Source organism: Molossus molossus, unplaced genomic scaffold (assembly GCF_014108415.1).
Source record: "Molossus molossus isolate mMolMol1 unplaced genomic scaffold, mMolMol1.p scaffold_m16_p_5, whole genome shotgun sequence".
Lineage (NCBI taxonomy): Eukaryota > Metazoa > Chordata > Mammalia > Chiroptera > Molossidae > Molossus > Molossus molossus.
This window is the reverse complement of record NW_023425388.1, coordinates 36471434-36493101: the sequence shown is the minus strand read 5'-3', so window position 1 is coordinate 36493101 and position 21668 is coordinate 36471434. Positions and strand designations below refer to the sequence as shown.

Genomic DNA, 21668 nt, shown 5'->3' with positions numbered 1-21668 from the left:
CTGGATGCTAGAGCTAGAACTGAAATACTGATTATACTCACCAAATTTCAAACCTTTTCAAAGGACATTTGAGAAAGTCAGTAATACTTACCTGTGCAATCCAGACACTGCCTTTATTTTATTTTTATTTTTTAATATTTTTATTGATCTTTTAAAGAGAGAGGAAGGGAGGAGTGAGATAAAAACATTGGTAAGCTGCCTCCTGCATGCCCCCTGCCGGGGATCGAGCCTGCAACCTGTGCCCTGACCGCGAATTGAATCAGTGACCTCTTGGTGCATGAGACGACCAGGTATTGTTTTTAGACTTCCTCAGCGTTCTTCTCACCCAAAAGCTTTTCCTTATTAAACAAATCCCTGAAAAATATATTTAAAACTACCTTTTCCTACTCTTGAGATGTCAACTAAAATCACTTCATTTGTTGAACAAGTGCCATGAAAAAAAATTGACATAATAAAAAATGATGGGCTATAAAAATAAAAATAAAACGTAACATAATAAAAAGTGGTGGCTTCTTTAGAATGAATGGTCAGGGAGAGAACGTGACTACTGAGCTGACGGAGAGAAGGAGCTGGACAACAGAAGGTCTGGAGGCAAGCATTTTCGGCAGACCCAGCAGAAGTGAAGGCTTTGAGATTTTCTGGAGCACAGAATGACTGAGGAATGTACAGGACCCCTATGTTGGAGCAAAGGTGGGAGAAGGTGGGAGGAGTCATCTGAGATGAGATTTGAGGAGTAGGCAAGAGCCAGGTCTGCCAGGCCTCAGGAAAGTTTGGATGTATACTGAGTGTACTGGCAAGCTGTTGGACAGGACATGATGTCATCTGTGTTTTTAAAACACACACACATGTAGTGTAAAAAATGGACACTGGGAGGTAAGAGTGGAGATGGGGCACTATCAAGAGGCTCTTGGGTAAATCCAAATGAAGAAGAAGGTGATCAGACTGGAGTGATAGGAAATGGAGATAAGTGAATGGATTCAGGATATATTTTGGAAGAACAGCTAAAAAACATTTTGATGAATTGCTCGTGGGTTGTGAGAGGAAGAGATGAATCAAGGCTTGAACCAAGTGGATGAGGTACGAGTGAGTGAAATGGGAAGACTGGTGAAGGACTAGATTATTTTGTGGCTTTAGAAAAAGGAATTGTTTGTGGACATATTAAGTTTAGGTTCCTTTTAGATATCCAGAAAAGGTTGTTCGGAAGATGAGGCTGACCTTGATAATAGTGTTTTCAGTGGAGTGTTGAGGAAGTGGGGGGAGACATGAAAAATAACTCTTCAAAGAAGTTTTAAAGTGAAGAGAGGCAGTAGTCCGGTGTGATAGCCAAGATGGCCGTGGAGTTAAGAAACATTCGTTTTGTTTTAAGATGGAAGATACTGAAGCATATTTGTAAAATTAGAATAAATGACAATGCATTTCTATGAAGGGAAGAATGAAGTCCCTCAAAAGATAAGAGAAAAAAATCAAGAGCAGAAATGGAAGGTTGATCTTTGACAGAAACATAGCCAGTAGGGGGAGCAAAGAGTGTGTATACGTTGTTTTGTAGATTTGGAGGTAGAAAGAGGAGGAATTCCTCTGATATCTGTATTTTCCTCAATGAATTATGAAGCATCTGCCAAGAGTGGTGGGGAAGAAGAGGGGATATAGGAGATTTTGGGGGAAGATAGGAGATGTAGTATGGACTGAAAGTCTGAAAGCACTAATAGAATTTGAAGAGAATAGGAAGCTGTGCTGTGTGCCCAAGATTTGTGATGGGTTTAAAGTTAAAACAACCAACATGGTTAGTTATGTGTTTGTCTATAAACAGATGAAATCTTTGGGAGATCTGTTCCAAGCAATGAGAAGTTGTAACACTGAGTTGAATGGGATTAGGGGTCTTTACCAGGGGAATATAGAGTGGGGAGAGATTGTTTGCACATGATTGTAATTACCGACTATGGAAATCTGTGTACCATGTCTTGAGGAAGTGATGAATGGTGAAAAAGCAATTGGGCCAATGGATCAGGGATCTCTGTGAGGTCAAAGACATTGCAGGGAGCTATTAACACGTAGTATTGCTCGTGCCCCACCCCCAAATGTGCTGATTTAGTTAGTTGGGAATGGAACCTCAGCATCAGTGTTTTAATACAGCTTCATGTTAACAGGATGGTTATAGGTGCAACCCTGGTTAAAATCACCGTGTTACAGAAGATGGACCATCAGTTCACGCTTGAGGAGCGGGGCCACTGAACATGATATTTGTATGGTGGCCTGGGGGCAACCTGGGAATGAACAAGAGTTTGCTCCTCCCTGATCAAAGTGTCCAAAAAAGTAAATTTGAGTGTAACTAAAGTACATATAAACTGGGACAATAATTCTAACTGTCAACAGGAGTACATTTCCATTGTTACAGACGCTGCTGGGTGTGGCAGTCTGGGAGCATGAAGGACAATTTCACCAGCACGGCAAGGCTCTGCGAGGCCTCTCGAAGCATCCGAGGCGCAGGTGCTCTGAAGCCCTTCATGGGGCCCCGCTCCTCTCAGTGTGGGGGAATAAACGTTACCCTTGTGTGTATATGATCAAAAGGAATCAGAGAAAACCACAGCATAGCAACCCAAAGTGAAAATTCCTTACCACCCTCTTTCATCTAGTTTACAGGTTAAAAACTTGACAAAGTGTCACTTATGACTTAATGAGATAAAATGAATATTCTTTATATTAGTCAACAAAAATATTATTACAGAACAATTTCAGAAAAAAAAATCCTTTAAAAAACAAAATATGCTTGTGATACACAACACTAATTCCTAGTCTTGCTGAATTCCGCACCCAGGGATCACCAGGGTGACCCCAGGAGCCAGCAGCAGGCTAGCTTCCAGTGAGGTCATATCTGGATAGGCCCTTTCCTGCACTGGCTCCCTCTAGGCACAGGAGCCAGACAGGTCATCTCCCAGGTCACAAAGTCAACATTGGGCCTCTTACCTGAGTGGCCACAAAGTAACCAAGTGGCAGAAAACAGATGTGAAATCACAGAGAAATCAGGAAAAATGCCATGTAGTTTTTTGCCGTGTCTGGGTCTGAATGTTATGAGCATCAAGTAAAGTCAAATGTGGCTGAAAAACTTACAGAACTTCCTCAAACAGGACTTTCATTGCTTACTCCGTCACTGTGCAGGCAGCAGGGGAAGCAGCAGTTAGGGAAAAAAAAGAGCATAAACATTTTAAAAGAAAATAAACTTCAAGGCTTTTAAAATGTCAAAAGATGCTTTCTGTTGGTTTTAATCTAAAATAAAATTTATCAGTAAGAGATGAAAATGATCAAACAGTGTCCAAAAGGGTAAATCTGAATGTAACTACAGTAAATATTCACTGGGACGATAATCCTAACTGTTAACATGACTACATTTCCATTGTTACAAACATTTGGTTTAACTTAATCCCTAGCATATATTACTGCCAAAAGGAATCTCATTGACAAGAGCTAATGCATTGGTTACTCTTAAAACTATCCCTTTTTAACTGTTGACTTACTGGTAGTGTTGGTCATGGAAAAGACTATTTTTATTACCATTGTCATCAATCTCAGTGAAGTTCAGAGATATTTGCTTGTAGTCACTATAGTTTATTCCTTTGCTGGTTAGAATCCACATGTGTGAACAAGAGCCCAGAGGTTCGGGTGATGCTACATTTCTATCGGATGACAGCGTGACTGTGATTGGATCCGTTGAAAATGTTTGGCTGAGCTTCCAATCCAAATTCTTTCGACTAAAGCCAACAGGCAAGAAGAAGCAGAAACAAAATGCATAGTGAACTCATTAAAAATGTTTCTTTTTGCATGATCCACCTTGTTTGGAAATGCTGAGGGTGGAGTAGGGGACAAGGGCTCTCCGACACTTCCCTCCAGCTTCTCAGACACTCCCCGGACTCAGGACTCAGACTGGCAAACACCTCTCAACGTCTCAGAACCACAGAGGAAATACAACTTAGAGAGCATCACTGACTAGCATTTCAATGAAACAATGTAATATCGTGGAAAGAGCTCTGGCCAAAACAGATTCAGGAAATGTAGGTTGAGCCCCAGTCCAGTCATCAAATAGAAAAGTCATCTTGGCCAAGTCAGTTCCTCTATGGGTCTCAGTTTTCTAATCTGCAAAGTGAGAGAGGTCTAGAATATCAATGGTTTGCAAATAGCACGTTTCCGGACCTTTCAGGAAAGGAGCAGATGAGGGATACTACCAAATATATTGTTTTAGATATTAGGGCTTCTTTAAAGAAAGATTCCTACCATCAACATTTTTTTACAAACTAGATTAGATGTCCTTTAAGGGCCCTGGCCAGTTTGGCTCAGTGGTTAGAGTGTCAGCCTGCGGTCCAGAAAGACCTGGGTTCAGTTCCCGCTAAGGGTGCGTACCTCGGTTGCAGTTTGTCCCCAGCCCTGGTTGGTCATGTGGGTGGCAGCCACTTGATGTGTCCCTTTCACGTTGATGTCTCTCTCTCTCTCCCTCTCTCTCCCTCCCACTCTATCTGAACAAAAAATGAAAAAATGTCCTCGAGTGAGGATAAAAAAAAAAAAGAATGAATACTTGGAATTCACAGGCGTGGTTTCCAAATTTTTTTGATCATGCATGCTATTCAGTGTTTTTTTTCCATGTGTTTCCAAAATGTTCATAAATTACATATGTGTATTACTGTGAACTCTTACAAACCTTCCTCCAAAATAAAAATGTCAAAAGGGAGATAGAAATGAAAAATTTTAAGTAAACCATACATTTGTTTTTTTTTACAGTAAAAGCCTTTTATTATCAATGATACTTTTATTATGTCTGGTAATTATTTTTAATATTACTGCATGATACTTGTTAATTTTCTACTAGTACAGTAGAGCTCATGATAATCTTCAACATTAATAGTACTCTCTGTCAGGATCTACAAACAAAAATTAAATAAACGGTCTAGGATTTTCTGAATGATTAAAAAATTATAGCACGTTGGAAGATGGTAAATTCAGTTGGAAGATGGTAAATTCAGTGTTCTTAATTCCAGACAAAATAATCCATTCTGGCTAGTCTAAGCAGAAAAGTTTTTTTTTTTTTTTTTTTTTAATCCTCACCCGAGGACATTTTTCCATTTTTTGTTCAGGTAGAGTAGGAGGGGGAGAGAGGAACAGAGAGAGAGAGAAACATCGACGTGAAGGGACACATCGAGTGGCTGCCACCCACACGACTGACCAGAGCCGGGGACAAACTGCAACCGAGGTACATGCCCTCAGCGGGAACCGAACCCGGGTCTCTCGGGACCGCAGGCCGACGCTCTAACCGCTGAGCCAAACCGGCCAGGGCTAAGCAGAAAAGTTTTATGAAAAGTTAGTAGGTAGGGTCTCTTCCTCGCCTGATTCTCAAGGACGCCGCACTGGCCAGTTCTTCGGCTCTGTCTCCTTGTGGGAAGCGACAACAGTCACAGCGGTGTTTGAGCGGATGAGGAAGAGCGTGGGCAAGTTGCTCAAGGGTATCCATAGGTACAGTCCCGAGAATCTGGTCACTCTGGAGCGCTTTGTGGAGACACAGGCCAAGGAGAATGCCTATGGTCGGGAAGCCAGCCCGGCTGTCCTGAAGCTGTGCCAGCTCAACCCGCTCTTCTTTCAGACCATGATCACCACCTGGATCCTGCTAAAGGTCCCGCCAACCTGCCCCACACTGACTTCACCCTGTGCAAGTGCGTGATCAACCAGGCTCATCAAGGATGGCCTAGTCGACAGATTTCTGCCTCAGAGACCTGCCACTTCTGGCCTTCCAGCAAGCCCTGGATGAAAACACGGGCCTTTGAAAGCTATAACTGATTTTGAAGATTCTGTCTGGAAAATTATCTGATTTATCTGCCATGTTGCGGGTATAACTTATCAGCACATTATCATTGGCTGCTGGTCAAGATGCTCGGTGACTTGACGAACAGCCAGCTAAAGGTGTGAATGAGCAAGTATACCGCTGGAGTGCTGATGAGTCCCCCAGTTCTTCCTCTGTAGCCAGAAAGAGAGCATTAAGCCCAAGAACATCAAGGAGGAAATCGACTTTGACAGTGTCCAGCATCATGACCTCCTCCCAATAACTTTGAAAGTATTTAATAAAGATTTTGTTGCCTAAAATACACTGTATACAGTAGGCCCTTTACAGATTTCTGGCAGGGCGAGATATCCAGGCTTGGAGGTTTTACATAATAACTAGAAGAAATGCCCTCCCACAGCACAGGACTGATCTAGCAAAACACAGTGACTGTCCCTGCCTGCTTCTCTACATGATGCATGGGGACTGGATGCCAGAAACTCCAGTAGAGTGGCCCCAAAAGTCCTGGATATCTCTGTCTCTGAGCTTGCCTGGAGATCCAGTTGCTGCTTGGTGACCACTGCCTCACATTGTTCACTCTGCCTCCTTATCTGTGCAGAAGGGACATGTTGGGTAGGATGGCTGGGGGTGAAGAAAGAGCTATTTGCTTCTAAGGAGGGGCTAGAGTTCAAATTACCAAGATGAAGGTAAAGCATGGCTGGCAGCCTAAACTGGGATAGGTCTTTGAGTGATCCTGAACAAGAGTGTAGAATGGGTACCAGGGCTTCTAGACAGCAGCAGGCCTCCACTTCTGGTGAGGGGCTTGTTCTGCTGTAGGTTAGGTGGGCCTGTCAGTTAATATGAGCGATGGCAGAGGCAAGGTCCAGCCCTAAGAAAGGGAAGTGTCAATAATGAGTTGGGAGGTCACTGGTCTCAGCCAATCAGATTGGGTTCAGTCCTAGGCCAGGATAGCATGTCAGTAAGACAGACTCAGCACACAGGGTGAGAGCCAAATGCTCAAAACATGTCCAGTAGCTGAAATCCACTTGAAGCACACTTTTGGTTCTGAACATGGTAGTAGCCACTCACCATCAGACTCTTTTCTTTGGGAGACAGGGGTCAGTTAGTTCCCTTTTACTACCAGCCCAACTTGCGGAGGGTTCAGAGCTGACCAGGCTGTAATGTTCCTAACTGACAGGCCAGAGGAAGGCAATGCTCTAGTTATTTACGGCTGCACAGCACGTCATTCCAAATGAAATGGTGTAAAGCAATAATCATTTTATTATGTTCAGATTAATTCAGACACAACAGAGAGGGATGGCTTGCCTCTGCTCCACAATATCTGGGACCTTAGCTGCTGAGATTCAAATACTTGGAGGAAACTCAAACAGCTGAGAGTTGGTATCATCCATGACTCTTTCACTCACCTGCCTAGTCCCTGGGCTCCCCTGGGCCTGTTGGCCAGAGAACCTGTGTGAGGTCTTTCCACGTGGATTGGGCTTCTCACAGTGTGGTCACTGACTTCTGAGCTGGAGCACACACAGTAGCCCTTCAGGGAACAAATGTTTCAAGACACCTACCCGGAAGCTGCACGGGCTTTTATGGCTCATCCTTGGAAGTTATGTAACATCGCTGCTATTCTCCTCTATTGATTGAAACAGTCGCAAGCCTGCCTAGATTCATAAAAAGGAGACATAGACCCTATCTCTTGATGGGAAAAAATGTCAAAAAAAATCGAGACCTTGTTTTAAAACTTCCACTGAGAGAAAATCAGACAAAGAGAAAAACCTCAGAAGCACATCAACTACACATAAATGTTAACCAATACTTGAATAATCTACTTTATTTAAATAGAAAAAGAATTATTGAAGACGTATGTGCAAATTAGTACGCTAAGTGCTGGGGATAGAGAGCTAAGGCACAATGCTCAAAGAGTTTACAATCCACTGGAGAAGACAGATGAACATACATTATTGTAACTGAAGGTCAAATGAGGAAAGTTAGTCAAGACAGATGGTATAAAAGTGCTGCAGTGCCTAGAAAAAGGATTAATTAATACAGTAGAGAGGCTGTGTTATCTAGGGGAAAGCTATGAAGTTAGAAAGCATATGAATTTGGTTTTTCCTTCACTATTTTAGATTGAACTATGTGAAAATGTGTGTGTGTGTGTGTGTGGGGGGGGTAAAAGCAGAGTACCAGCAATTTTATATGGTTCACCCTATTACTAGCTAGGTCACCTTGAACAAGTCACTTAACTTCGAGGAACATCAGTTTCTTTCCTTGACTAATGTGGTTAAAAATGTCATGAGGTTATTTAGAAAATAAGGTAACATATGCAATATGTCACTGTAAAACTTAACATAGAGTAATTACTTAAGAAATTGTTGTTGTTTTGTCATTATTATTACTATAATTCTGGAAAGCATTAGAGAGAAATTTGAAAGATGAATATGATTTTGATGGCCAGTTAAGGGAGGTGGGATGAGAGATTTGAGACTAGCCAAAAGTGTGATTCTACTCAAAAGTGATATTTGGGTCTGCATTTGTTTTGGGACCAAGAAATTTCTTTTGAATAAAAAATTTGAGAAAAACAACAACATTGAAACTAAAATTCACTAACAACAAGCCATCACAGGCATTTTCAAATCTAAATACCCCAGTATTTTTATGGACTAAATAATCTACAATCCTTTCTTTCTCAAATCACTGAAGCATTCTGCTTAATTACTAATAAGTGTTCTTGAAAGAAAGAAAGAAAAGTCCTTGGGTTGAACACAGAAGGGATAAAAATCCTGGCAGCCTGTAGTTAGAGAATGGGAAGTTAATAGCTTTGAGAACTCTGAGCTTAAGTGTGAAAACCTTCATGGAAGTAGGACATAAAGTTCTGGTCCAACATGAGTTGGAGAGTTAGAACAGGTACACTTGCATGAAACTGGGTCTCAAAGAGCTGCGCCATCAGTGAAAATTTGGTTTAGAAAATTATTAGCTTACCATAAAGAAAGATAACAAGAAAGCTTCGCCCTGGCCTGTTTGGCTCAGCGGTTAGAGCGTCGGCCTGCGGTCCGGAGAGAACCGGGTTCGGGTCCCGCTAAGGGCACGTACCTCGGTTGCAGTTTGTCCCCGGCCCTGGTTGGTCGTGCGGGTGGCAGCCACTCGATGTGTCCCTTTCACATCGATGTTTCTCTCTCTCTCTCTCCCTCCTGCTCTATCTGAACAAAGAATGAAAAAGTGTCCTTGGGTGAGGATAAAAAAAAAAAAAAAAAAAAAAAAAAAAAGAAAGCTTCTTTTTCATCTGGCCTCTGGGTTAAAAAGAAAAATTCTCCTCTGACCATTCTTCCCAACAGGCCCACTATTATTCATGTCTGTAGTTCTAATTACACTTCCTTCATGGTTTGGAAAACCCAATACTGATAAATAAATTAAAAATTGATGATAACCCTGGGGTATCAAATAAAAACAAGTGTAAAACCACTCTGGGAAAATCAGTCTTCAAGTAATTTAAACATGATTCCCCCAGATAAAATTTTGCTAAAGGTGAACTAATAATATAAAACTCTAAAGTATGGGAAAACAATGATTTATTCGAGCAAGGATCAGTAAATATAACAAATAGTGGGATTAAACCTCTAGAAGCTTCAGATAATAGGACTGTCATGTAGAAAAAATATACTTACAATGTTTAAACACTTAACCTTGAGACTGAGAATAAGATAACAAGGCAGTGTGAAAAGATAATGGACACATTTAAAAATGTATAAATTACAACAATAACACACACACACAATTGAGACAGAAAAAACTGACAGGTTAAATAGCTGATTAGACAGAGCTAAAGAGAGAATTAGAAAACTTAAATATAGATCTGCAGAAATTATTCAGAATTAAACACAGAGAAATAAAGAGAATTTATGAAGGAGAGGCAAATAAGTTGGAAGATAGCATGAAAGGAGTCTCTATACATCTCATCAGAGGGCAAGAAAGAGTGAATCGAGAGGCTGAAAAAGAAGCAATATTTAAAAAGGTAATTGCTGAGCATTTTATAAAATTGTTAAAAAATAAAAATCCTTACTTAGAAAGAGCTACTAGTTCTTAGCAAGATGCACTTGAACACCGGAGGACAAGAAGAGCTGGATACAAATATCCCTTAAGAAATTTACAGTGTGTTAGGAGAGACCATAGAGGTACAAAACCAACATGCAAGGAAGATATGTCACAGGAGGTTGGTGATGGGGAGATTGCTTCCAGTTGAGAGAACCATATCAACAGTTTACTGGAGGAGGTGATGTTTGTCTTGGGTCTCAAATGATGGTAGACTGAACATGTGAGAGGAAGTGTAATCCATTCTACACACCACTGCCTGCTTTATTTTCCTAAGGCACAGTTCTGATAACATTACCCTTTCCCCCCATTCAGAATCTTCACGCTCTGAATTATTTGCAAGATGAAATCCCAAATTTTTGCCTTTCATTCAAAGTCTCCCATGGCATATGCCCAGCCTATCTTGATATACCCATTTCCCACAATGTCTCTTCTTGAATCCCATAGTTAGGCAGACTGAGATTCTTAACACCTCTAGTGCATAACCTCAAGCTTTCCTACCTCTCTTGCAGTTTCCCATATCTACAATGCCTTTGAGTAAAAGACACAATTTTGGGTCTTTATCTTGAAAATAGCGAAGGGATTTTGAAGGTTCTGAGTAGGAGAATGATATGATCAGAATTGTGCTTTAGGAAGGGTATATGCTATACCACTCTGGGAAGCACAAGGAGCACCATATTGCCCATTTAGTGTGATAAGGAAAACTGCATTTGTGTTAATTCTGTAGAGATTTTGGATATAAATGTGGAAAGCTCAGCATAAAATGAACACAACAGAAACAGATGCATCAGAATAGTACTCACGGTTTTGGTTTCTCTGCATTGGCACCTTCCGCTGCAGGCAGGAGTGGAGCTGTCTCCTGCAGCCCCTGAGAGTGCCAATGCCCTGATGAGCTCAATCTATACAACTGTAGAGTTTCAGTTCAATGCCAACTAGCTAAGTGAAAACCTGGATAGGAGCTGGATTTTTGCCCATACACTATTACTTCTAAATGGGTATAAGCCAAGACCAATTTTAGAATTATTCTTCAGCTTTTCTATGCAACAGAAAACATTTCTCCAGTTTTAAAAAGTATTTTCCACGAGTGTTTACAGAGTTGATTTGGATTTTTTTTTTTTTTTTTTGGTATTATAACACAGTGCAACTGTATTTTCTGAAACATTTGAAGTCCAAATCCTAACATATGTCAGATTTCAATGTGAGTCTCAAAGTAGATAATTCAACAGATTGGTTCCTACAGTTTCTTCTCTGCACAATTGATTCTCTGTACAGAAATTGTTTCTTTTCCAGTCTCAGAACTATGCTTCCTTGTCTTAACCTTTGAAAATGGACTGCTTATAAAACATTTGTTAAGGGACATGTGTCACCATTTAAAAAAATAGAGCTTTACCTCCATAGGTATATTTCTGGGAAAAGTGAGTATAAATCAAATTTTTGTAAGTCAAATCATATTTTAAATGTCCCAGAGGAACTCATTATTTAATAAAATAGCATGGAGCGAATAATCACATTGTGATGTGGCTTTTCATAAAGCAGGGCACACCTGTATCACACTCTGTCATAGCTATGGGACTTTATTCTACAGTGAGTTTGAGGGTAGCCAGGTCTGCCTTGGACCCAAGTCAAGGGAATTAAGTTACTGAGCACTGACGATCTTGTTACAAGGCAGTCTCCTTTATAAGCTGTCTCAGCATGGGTCCTGTAGTTTGTGCTTTAAAAGATATGGAAAATCTGCCATATCTATAAGTTTAAAAGTACATTAAGGAAATTAATTTGCTTTGATAATCTCCATATTTTCTCATGTCAACCATAATCATTTGTTTGAATAAAAAGTTTTAAAGTACTACATGTGTAAATTTTATAAATCTTTTATTTCCTGGCTGGGATCTAAACTCAACCAATAGTTTTATGTATTGAAAGTAAGGTTAACAACTAGAGTAATGAAAACCAAAATTTAAAAACACTATACAAACAAAAAAGTCATGTAAGCAATACATATATATTACATATATATTAAATATTTATACATATATATATATAAAAAGAAAGAGCACTTACTAATCCTATTAAAAAGCACTTTTTCTTTAAACTGTCTTTGTGGCTTTCATCTCACAGGCAGGGAGTATGCTAACATAGATACATTAGAATCTTCAAATTATAACTTTGTATGTATTACCCAGAAAGATTAATATTCAGATGGCCAGGGGAGGAACAATGTTTTTCTCAGCTAGCCTTAGTGGCCCTCATCATCTGGCTCAGGTCCTGTTGCCTCATGCTGTCTGGGAGGTGGTCAGGACCCTGCTTGTATGGTATGAGCTGGGTACGACCCTGACTCATGCTGAGAGTAGGCACAAGCACACAAGAATTCCTTAAAAATATGTAGCTAAAATCCATTTACACATACACATTGTACCCATTCAAACTGCAGTGTTAAGATCTAGTTGCACAAGTCAGTTTTATATATATCATATCAATATGATATATAAGATATCTATCTGTCTATATATCTATATCTATATCTAAATCTATATATCTATCTCAGAGGACTCAGGCTTCAGTTATATGAATGGAAGTCTGTTGAGCAAAACAATATACATATTGTAAATCTATCTATCATCTATCTATCTATCTATCTATCTATCTATCTATCTATCTATCTATCTATCTAATCTATCTAACATTATGCCAAACTACAGAATGTTAGAGCTTGGAGCTCTAAATAGCTTTATTTGTTAAATTTCTACTAATGTAGCAGACAGTACATAACAAAGCACTTTGTATACATTACCTTTAATCCTCACAATAATTCTGTAAGATGTACACAATCATTTCCATCACACAGAGGAGAAAAAAGGGACCCAGAGACTTTCAGTACTTTGCCTAAGGTTACACAGTTGGTAAAAGGCAGAATTGGGATTTGAACTTCAAAGGTTTGACTTTTAAGGTCTTTCAATTCTATCTTGCTGTCCTAGAATTTAGCTAATGTGGCTGAATGATTTTAAATGTCCCCAATATCTGAATTCCGCCATCTTTTCCTAAGTCTGGCATCATGGCCTCCAAGAGAATTATACGATATTGGATGGTGTATGTCCTTTTTGAGAAACCTGAAAAGGGCTCACTTAATTTTAGTTTACAAATGCTGGCTTTTAATCTTTTTTTTTTAATATTTATTTTGGTACGTGCCCCTAGCGGGTATCGAACCCAGGACTCTCTGGTCCGCAGGCCGATGCTCCAACCGCTAAGCCAAACTGGCCAGGGTGGCTTTTAACTCTTGAGGATACCAACTTTCAGCTTCTGATCACTTAGGATGCTGCCAGTCTCCAGGCTTCAGGACAAACTCTTTAGTCATATATTAGAAAATGCAGATGTCAAATAGTTCCTTGAATCCTATATTAAGGACACCTTCTCTATAAAATTATACAGAGGAGAAAACTAGGACCTAAGCTTTCCTACAAAGAGCTTTAAATTTGTGTTCTAGATTCAGAATATCAGGTGTATAATGAGTTCAAGAACCTTCCAGATAGAGACAACAACATACTAAGTGCCTAGTGATGTAAAGCATTGTGCTATGGGAGGCCGGTTGAGGAGTAAGAAAAAGAGGTAATAGTTACTTTAGCTTTACAGTTTACAAAGCATTTTTAAAATTTATTTATTTACCTATTTACTTAAATCCTCACACAAGAATATGTTTATTGATTTGAGAGAGAGGGGAAGGGAGGGTGGGGAGAGAGAGAAGAGAGAGAGAGATTGATAATGTGGGAGAGAAACATCGATCTGTTTGCAACCTAGGCATATGCCCAGACAGGAATTGAACCTGCAACCCTTCCCTTCAGTGTACAGGACAATGCTTCAACCAGCTGAACCACACCAGCCAGGGTCAAAAAGCATTTTTTATACGTTAACCCCATGGGGGAAGGAATAACTATTTCCATGCTACAGTAAGAAACAAAGCTTAGAGAAGGTAAGGTGTGGTTTCTTTCAAGGAGCCAACAGTTGAGAGGGGAAGGAAGACGTGGAAACAAAGAAGTCCAATGTAAGGAGGGAGAAATAAATGTCATAGACTTGACAGAAAAATACTGTGGGGTGAAAGGGAAGAGTGTGTGGGGAGTGTCAATCAGACCAGGATCCAGGAAGGCCTCACTGGTGGCATTTGGCCTCTGAGTCCAGCAGTCAATGGATGAAGGAAAGAGTTTCTCTTAGGGCCCAGAGGAGTTTTAGTTTTTAAATGGATAATAGGTTCATCCACTCCACCCCCTCCTGTGATCAGTGCAGAACACAGGATTTGAAATGAGGTTCAATGATGGAGATGTCCTGATCTAAGACAGATGAAAGAAAACCTGGCCAGACATACTCTAAAATTTTAAAATTTATTTGTTGGTGTGTGTGTGTGTGTGTGAGATCGAGAGAGAGAGAGAGAGAGAGAGAGAGAGAGAGAGAGAGAGATCGAGAGATCACCAATTGTTTACTTATTTATGCATTCATTAGTGATTCTTGTATGTGCCTGACCAGGCGACACCGGCACCAACAACCTTGGTGGGTGGGGAGGACGCTCTACCAACTCAACCCGTCTAGGGAGCCAGGCATATTCTAGAGCAATGCTTCTCAAACTTAAATGTTCAAACGAATCACCTGTTAAATGCCAATTTTAATTTAGTTCGTCTGGGTTGGGACTTGAGATTCTGTATTTCTAATCAAGTCCTGGTAATGCTTGATGTTGCTGGTCTGCGAGCCACACTGCGGAGCACCCGCTTTACCTGGGAGCCTGTTAGAAATATAGAGTGCTTGGGTCTCACTCCAGATTTACTCAATCTGAATCCGCATTTAAAACAAGATCCCCAGGGGGTTCACATACACACTTAACTTTCAGAAGCATGTTTCTAGGTTATTTGTTCAGTAGCAGGGGCCCAAGGAGGCCGAAACTTCCCTGGGCATCGCATACCAGCAGTCTGGTTTCTCTCCGGAGTTCCTGTTCCCACCGGCAGAGATTTTGTGCACCGTGAAGCTGTACCTCCGATCCTAAACCAGTAGCAACTCCGGGAGTTGATCGCCTCGTAATCCTCCTAGCTGGGTTCCTTTCCACCCCAACCCGCGCTTCCCCGGGGCGCTCCAGCTGTTTCCCACCCCCACGCCCAGGCGGCTACTGTGCACAGCTGGAGCCCTCTGCAGCGACAGTACCGAGAGCTGCGGCGGCGGGGGAAGCCAGGCGGGGGCGCCGCAGACTAGGCTGTGCGGGGAGACGCTGTTCCGAATCCGAAGGGCAACCGGAGCGACGGGCGGGAGAGCGCGAGCTCCGCATCTGGTGCCAACCAGCGCGGCCCTGGCGCGGCCCCACATTCCCACACCGCGGGAGCGGCGGCTCACTACCTGGGAGGCGGAGCGCATCACCCCAACCTGTGTTTCATAAACCCGTGGTGAAATAGTTCCCAGCCTCCAGGGCCAATAATCAGCCCGACCTTCTCCCGAAAGAACTGCTGATTATAATCCCCGAGCTGGGCGAGGGCCTCGGGGGCCTAGATTTTAAGTCGACTATTTAATATCATTATCATTATTATTAAAAGCCAGCTCCCCCACCCTCCATCCCTTATATACACTTCTGAGGTTGGGCGGGGTGTTGAACGACCAGAGGGTGGGAACAGGATTGTAAAAACTAACGATTTGCTAAGAAATCCGGGACCAAAAACGCAATTTAGAAAACAGCGAGTTTTTACAAGGCAGAGAAGGTAACTGGGCAGAAAACACGCGGCCGCCAAACCCCCGCCGCGCGTTCTTGCCGGAGCAGTTTGGTCTCCAGTGCGCCTCTCTCGGGCCGCGCGAGGATTTCGTAGGAAGAGGAGCCAGCCTCAATGCCATGGACCCCGGCGTCCGCACGCCGCAGAGAGGGGCACCTCGGCTGCCCAGCGCCCCCTGCGGCGGGCGGCGCCCCTTTCCCGGCTGCTCGCGGAAGCCGAGCCAGCCCCGCGCCTCGCGGGCTCGGCGCAGCCCCGCGCACTCCGCTTGCCGGCGTTTGAAGCGCGCATTTCACCGCCAGTTTCCCTTTCCGAGCAAAGCACAGCAGACAGTTGAAAGTTAACACCTTCACGCAGTCTCTGCTGCGGGGATGTGCGCATTTCCCCCCCTTGCGTAGGAGTATGAATGTATGTTTTTCCAAGAATGTCAAACTAACCGGACAGTCTTAACATTTATTAAACCCTACGTGTTCTGTCTCGAGGTTTATCGGATTTGTCCAAACTTTTGTGTGTGTGTGTGTGTGTGTGTGTGTGTGTGTGTGTGTATGTGCGCGCGCGCGCGCGCCTGTCTCCACCCTCCTCTCGCCTCCGCAACCCCGCCTGTGCAGGGCGAAGTAGTCCTATATAGCGATGATAAATATCCCTGTTGATCACTTGATTGATTACCTCCCTGAAAGGTCACGCGGGCTCGCAGTAATTTCCTTTTGCCTAAGGCTCCCTTTTCACTTTTACTCCGGCACGACAGCTCCGAGTACACGGGATCTTTAGTTTGTATTTTAACCCCTAAATGCAACCCCTCCCGAAAACAATGCAGACAAGAAAAATCGAATAAAATCAACTCGAGACCTTTTAGCTCTCTCGCAGCCTCCCTCCCCATCTCGATCCTTTCTTTCTTCTGGCCCCCGCTCCCTCCTACTCCGGCTCCCTCTCCCCAACTCAAATGTATTCTGGACACTATTTAATAGATGAGGGTCTTGCAAGTAAACTCAGGCGTCCCTTGGGTCTGCATTTCATGTCTGTGACTCTCCCTCTTTCTCTCCCGTGGACTAAAAATTCGGATTTAAACCACTAGACAAGCTATTAATTTAGCTAGACTACCCAGGGTCCTGAACCCAATTAATTTCTAATAATTATAGCCCAAGGGGGCTAGATAGATCTCCCTGCCTCTTTCTTTTATTGCCACTCCACGCCACCGAGGTCAGCGTATAATAATAAAGTGTATATTTTGAAAGCGATCTCCAGAACAGTGAGTTATTGCAATGAATGAAAATTGTTTCCATTTTGGCTAATTGAGCTGGTGGCCGAAAGCTAGAGCTCTGAGACTAAATAAAGAGGACTGTTTCATTTCAACATGAAGAAACCCCTGCCTAGCTCTGGTCACCCAGCGAGAGTTTAATTTCTTAACAGCCAACCTGAAACCCAGAGTTGGGTAAACAGTATTAATAATTGCATTACAATGATTAAATTAATCTTGCTGGTAGCCAGAAGAATATAGGTTTGCGATTGAATAGCAAGATGTAAAGTTCAGTGCACAAAGACAATAGGCCAAGAAATACCTCCATAAAGAATTCAAACTTTCTTCCAAAGACACCGTGGGGTTGGTTCAATTATAATGCAAGGAAAGGAAAATTTCCTGTTGCGTGCAATGTATTGAAAATCGGTTCTTTGTCGTTTGTAGCATTAATTAAAGACACATAGTTGGAAAAGGGGTAAACGTGTCCTCTTTTCCTCTTCACTGACTCATCTTCCTTCCAACTCCCACCTCGATCTCTCTGCTTTTGCCTAACAGCAACAAAACTCCCACGAAAACCAGAAAGCAAAATGGACAGTAATAAAACAAGCAAATCCGAACAGCCTGTAAACTCATTGACTTTCTAAGGAGGCACTGCTTCCAGGATGCCCGCTTCCCTGGAAGGAAACGCAATTAGACTTTAGGACCCATGCTGCTGCCCCTCAAGGAAACGAATTTCAGGAGAGGGAAAGGTGGGCAGTGGGGGGCAGGCCGCTCAGCTGATTTGTTGGAGGCCTCTTTTCTCTTGGGCCAGCGACAGTTTAGACGTCCCGTCAGAGGGTGTCCGGAACCCCAGGGGCCACTGAACAGACAGTCACCTGCTTGGGTCTCACGGCTGAGACTTGGGACAGGTGGAACTGACGGGGTGCAGGCATATGGGAGTGGGAACCCGCCGGGGTTGGCACACTGTGGCCGCCGCGCTGCAGGCGGCGAGCGCGGTCCACTGCTGCTGGGCGTTTGCTCCATCAGGTTAAACACACTTGAACTAGTAACTTAGCTCTTCTATTAACACTCACTGAGGGGAGAAAGCAAATGATAAAAACAAAGAGGGAAAGAGAACCGGAGAAAAAGGGAAAGAAACCCAGTTTTCAGGTTTGAAAATAAGAGTGATGATATTGTGAATATTTTATTTAAACAACAACAAAAAGAACAATGCCTTGTCTTTTCACAATGGCTTGGCCCGAGGGCACAGAGAAGTTTATGCTTATTATTCTGTTTGAAGAGGTTGAATTCGCTCTTGTACTGAAACTCTTGCAAAGACCAGGCAAAAGACCCGTTCGCTGAAGCGACTGCGACTCCAGGGACTTTAAAATCCAGAATGGGAGGGTGCTCCAGTTGTGCCTCACACCCCCACCCCAGCCCCACCTCCCTCCCTTCGAGAAAAGTTTAAAAGACAGCGGTCTTTGAACTTGGGGGCTCGGATTTGATTTTCTTTAGCCTTCCACATCCCACCCAATTCCTTGCATAGTCCCCACCCCACCCTTAGCTCCGCACGTGGTTTATAATTTCTCAACAGAAGCAACCACTGCAGCCTCACACGTGGATTTTGTATTTAATCTAGGGTTTGGTTTCATGGTACCTTCGTTTCCTAGAAAATTCCCCCGAACTCCTCTTAACCTCCTTTCTGCAAGGGAACCCAGATATAGACTCCCCAGGGGATGAGATGAAAGGAATTAACCAGAGTACTGGATGGGGAGGTTGGTAGCTCCTTTTATTTATTTTTTAAGTTCCCTGGGGTGGGAAAGTGAAATGAAATGTCCCAGTCAGATTCTCCTGTCCAGAGCAATTTTTGGTCCCTAGTGGACTCCATCTCCTCCCCTGGGAGCCAAGGCCTTCTAGGGTCTGACAGCTAGGAGGAGCCTGATCCTCCTGCCTGGCCCCTCAGTTCTCTGGCCTAGGTGAGGGTCCCCAGAGAGTCCCTTAAACTGACCAGAAGCAGTTTCTATGAACGTATTGCCAGCTAGCCTAGAGTGCTTCTCTCCCTAGAGATTTTACTTCCATTCTGGAGGTTCTCAATTCCCATTTCTCCTTTTGCCCTAAGTACACTTACTGGTCAGAGGGAAGGCACTCCTTAGAGGAGTCAGCGAACTCACATTCACAAATCACTGGGCATCCACACTTAGACTGTTGAAGTGCCTGCCTGGTGCTTTTGCACCCACTGATGTACCTGTATGCACAGAGCAACAGGAATTGTAGAAGGACCGGGAAAAGCCCCACCTGTCTCTTTAGTCCAGAAGGAATGATAGAGTTCTCCTGTGCCCAATGTGTCTACATCCGAGACTTCTCTTTTGGAAGTTGTTTTACTCCTGCTTCGTGTAATTCCTTCCTTTTCAGGCTCCCTCTTACCTTCCTCATATTTCAATATTACACATCTGTCTCCCTTGGGATCTGTACCTTGGTTCTCCAGGGACCTGTATCTTACAGTCAGTTGTCCCCAGAACCACACCGCTCTGGAGAAAGAGAAATGGTGGGCATTCTTAACTGTGGTAAATTCTTTGACTTTTGATTTTCTTGAATAAAGATATTTGTGAGCCATTGATGGACACACTTTGGGGTTGAACCTTATATGTGCTCATTCACATCCCCCCAGTTCTAGTTTTGACAATAAATAACAAGATACAAACTGGGCATTCTCTATGATCTTCCTTCCACTTCCCTTCCTTTGCCAAACTCACGACCAGGACCTGTTTTTCTTTTTCCTTTTCTTTAACTTCAAGGATGTATTGTTGCTGCACAGAGACTGAAAAGATTGTAATTTTCTTTTATGGTGTCTGGCAGGATTTGCAACCGATATTAATGGGCACATAAATAGCTCATGGAAGGTACTGAACAAAACTGTTTAATGCAAGGAGGTTGTACCAAGAGAAAATCTATACGTAGCTGGAATTGAGTCTACCTTGAACATTTCTGCAAGCCACTTCCTTGGTAAATCCTGTAATAAAAGCAAATTTCAACAATGTATTTTTTGAGGGTGGGGGATGGATTTCCCCACCTCCTTCTTCTTAAGACCCCGGAGGTTGTGGGTTTAAGCGAATGAGTGAAAATGGCAGGCAGGCTGAGCTGAAGCGGGAGGCGACGGGGGCAGCGGTGGGGGCGGCCGGAAGGTGACAGCCGACCTCAGGGAAGGCAGGAGGTCTTGGATATCAAATGCCCGAGCCTGCCCGGACCTGGGATTCAAAGGTGAAAATTACTATTTGGTGGGAATAAGACAGTAAAATGTTCTAAGGGTGGCGACAAGCATTGGTATTATGCCTAAATTCGATAAAGAAACAGTTATTTATTCTGCTTTCAGCTCTGAAAGAAGCCGCAACAGCTCCAGTAGCAGTAGCAGCGGCAGCATCAGATTTCCCGAAGTTCAGGGTGATTCTCACTTTGTCCTGGATCATTCTTCGAGAGTCCAGTCCTTCTAGTTCTTTAGCATGGGAAAGATTTTAAAAGTCCTCCTCCACCCTGCCTTCTTGGTATGGACGGCATAGAAAATTTCCCGCATTTTATGGTGGTAAAACAGTAATAGTAACGATACAGCCTTATTGGTGATTCCAACACGAAAGCAATACTGTCCTAGTCTTTTCATTCCCTTTTTGTGGGGTGGGGGGGCGAAGTGTCTGCTCCCCTCAGGCTCCCCGCGCTCGCTCCCCGCCCCCCGCCGCCCTCCCCGCGGCTCCCTTTCTCCGCCTCCTCGGCGATTGCCATCTGACAAGATCTCCAAATCAAAGTGATAAATCGCTCCAAACTTTTTTTGGCGGCGCTGAGATGTTGGAGGGGCGTCTAGCGCGCATGTGCGAAGGTGTCCAAACTGACAATGCTGGAGAGATAGCGAGTGTGGATTGAGAGAAAGGGAGAGAGGGAGGGAGAGAGAGTGAAAGAGGGAAAGAGAGAGAGAGAGAGTGAGAGTGAGTGAGTGTGTGTAAGTGTGTGTGTGTGTGTGTGTGTGTGTGAGAGAGAGAGAGAGAGAGAGAGAGAGAGAGAGAGGAGGGAGGGAGAGGGAGAGCAAAAGAAGGAAAAGATCCAAGAAAAAAAAACCCCAACCACACACCAGCGGCTGCAGGACTGGGCACAGCATGAGATCCAAAGGCAGGGCAAGGAAACTGGCCACAAGTAGGTGCAATATCCCTTTTCTATTGGCTTTCCCCCTCCTCTGCCATCTTGCATATCTGTCTCCAGCGCTCCGGGAGGGAGCGCGGGGCTGCCTCTCGCTCCGGGGCCCCGGGTGGAGGGCAGGCGCAGCGCAGCCTCAGCAACCTGCCGGTCCCAACCTCCGCGCCCGGCCGCCCGCACTCTCGCTCCTGGTTTGGGCGCCAGAGGATTCGGGCAGCCCTCAGACTCGCGCACCGACCAGCTGTGGCAACCCCGGGGTGGGGGTGGGGGTGGGGGCAGCAAAGACTGGGGTGGGAGGGAGGAGAGCGCGCGAGAGCGAGCGGGAAGGGGTGGGGTGGTGGTGGTGGGGGAGAGGCGATGAGAGAGTCTCCCCCTCCCCTCCCCTTCCCCCCAGGCGGAGGAGAGTTGCCTCTGGCCAACCAGCTAGTCCCGGGTGTGGGAGGGGGAGCGGAGGATGTGGGGGGGCAGGTCTAGGGAAGGTAGCATTTTTGGTCCTCGGTTTGTTTCTGGGGTTTGGGGTGGGTGGTAGGCTCCGAGGGAGCCACAGTGGTGGCGGCGGTAGGCAGCAGTGGTGGAGTTGGGAAAAGTTGCGAGGTGGCCGCTGGAAGTTGCGCGGGCTGGCGGGCTGCGCCGAGCTGCGGTTGCGGTAGTGGGCGCTGTG

At 43.9% G+C, this 21668-nt stretch overlaps 1 protein-coding gene and 1 pseudogene across 3 annotated transcripts in view; both read left to right on the top strand.

The window, feature by feature from the left end:
- Positions 1-2420: 2420 nt before the first annotated feature.
- On the top strand, positions 2421-6080 carry LOC118616916 (annotated as a pseudogene).
- Positions 6081-20656: 14576 nt separating this feature from the next.
- Positions 20657-21668, top strand: part of MECOM (MDS1 and EVI1 complex locus) — a 553621-nt gene continuing 552609 nt past the window's right edge. For all 3 annotated transcript variants that reach the window (XM_036243122.1, XM_036243116.1, XM_036243115.1), the window contains exon 1: positions 20657-21007. Coding sequence is in view for 2 of the 3 variants with exons in the window: in XM_036243116.1 (XP_036099009.1) it covers positions 20971-21007 (37 nt within the window). In the remaining variant the exon portion in view is untranslated. The remainder of the gene's footprint in view (positions 21008-21668) is intronic.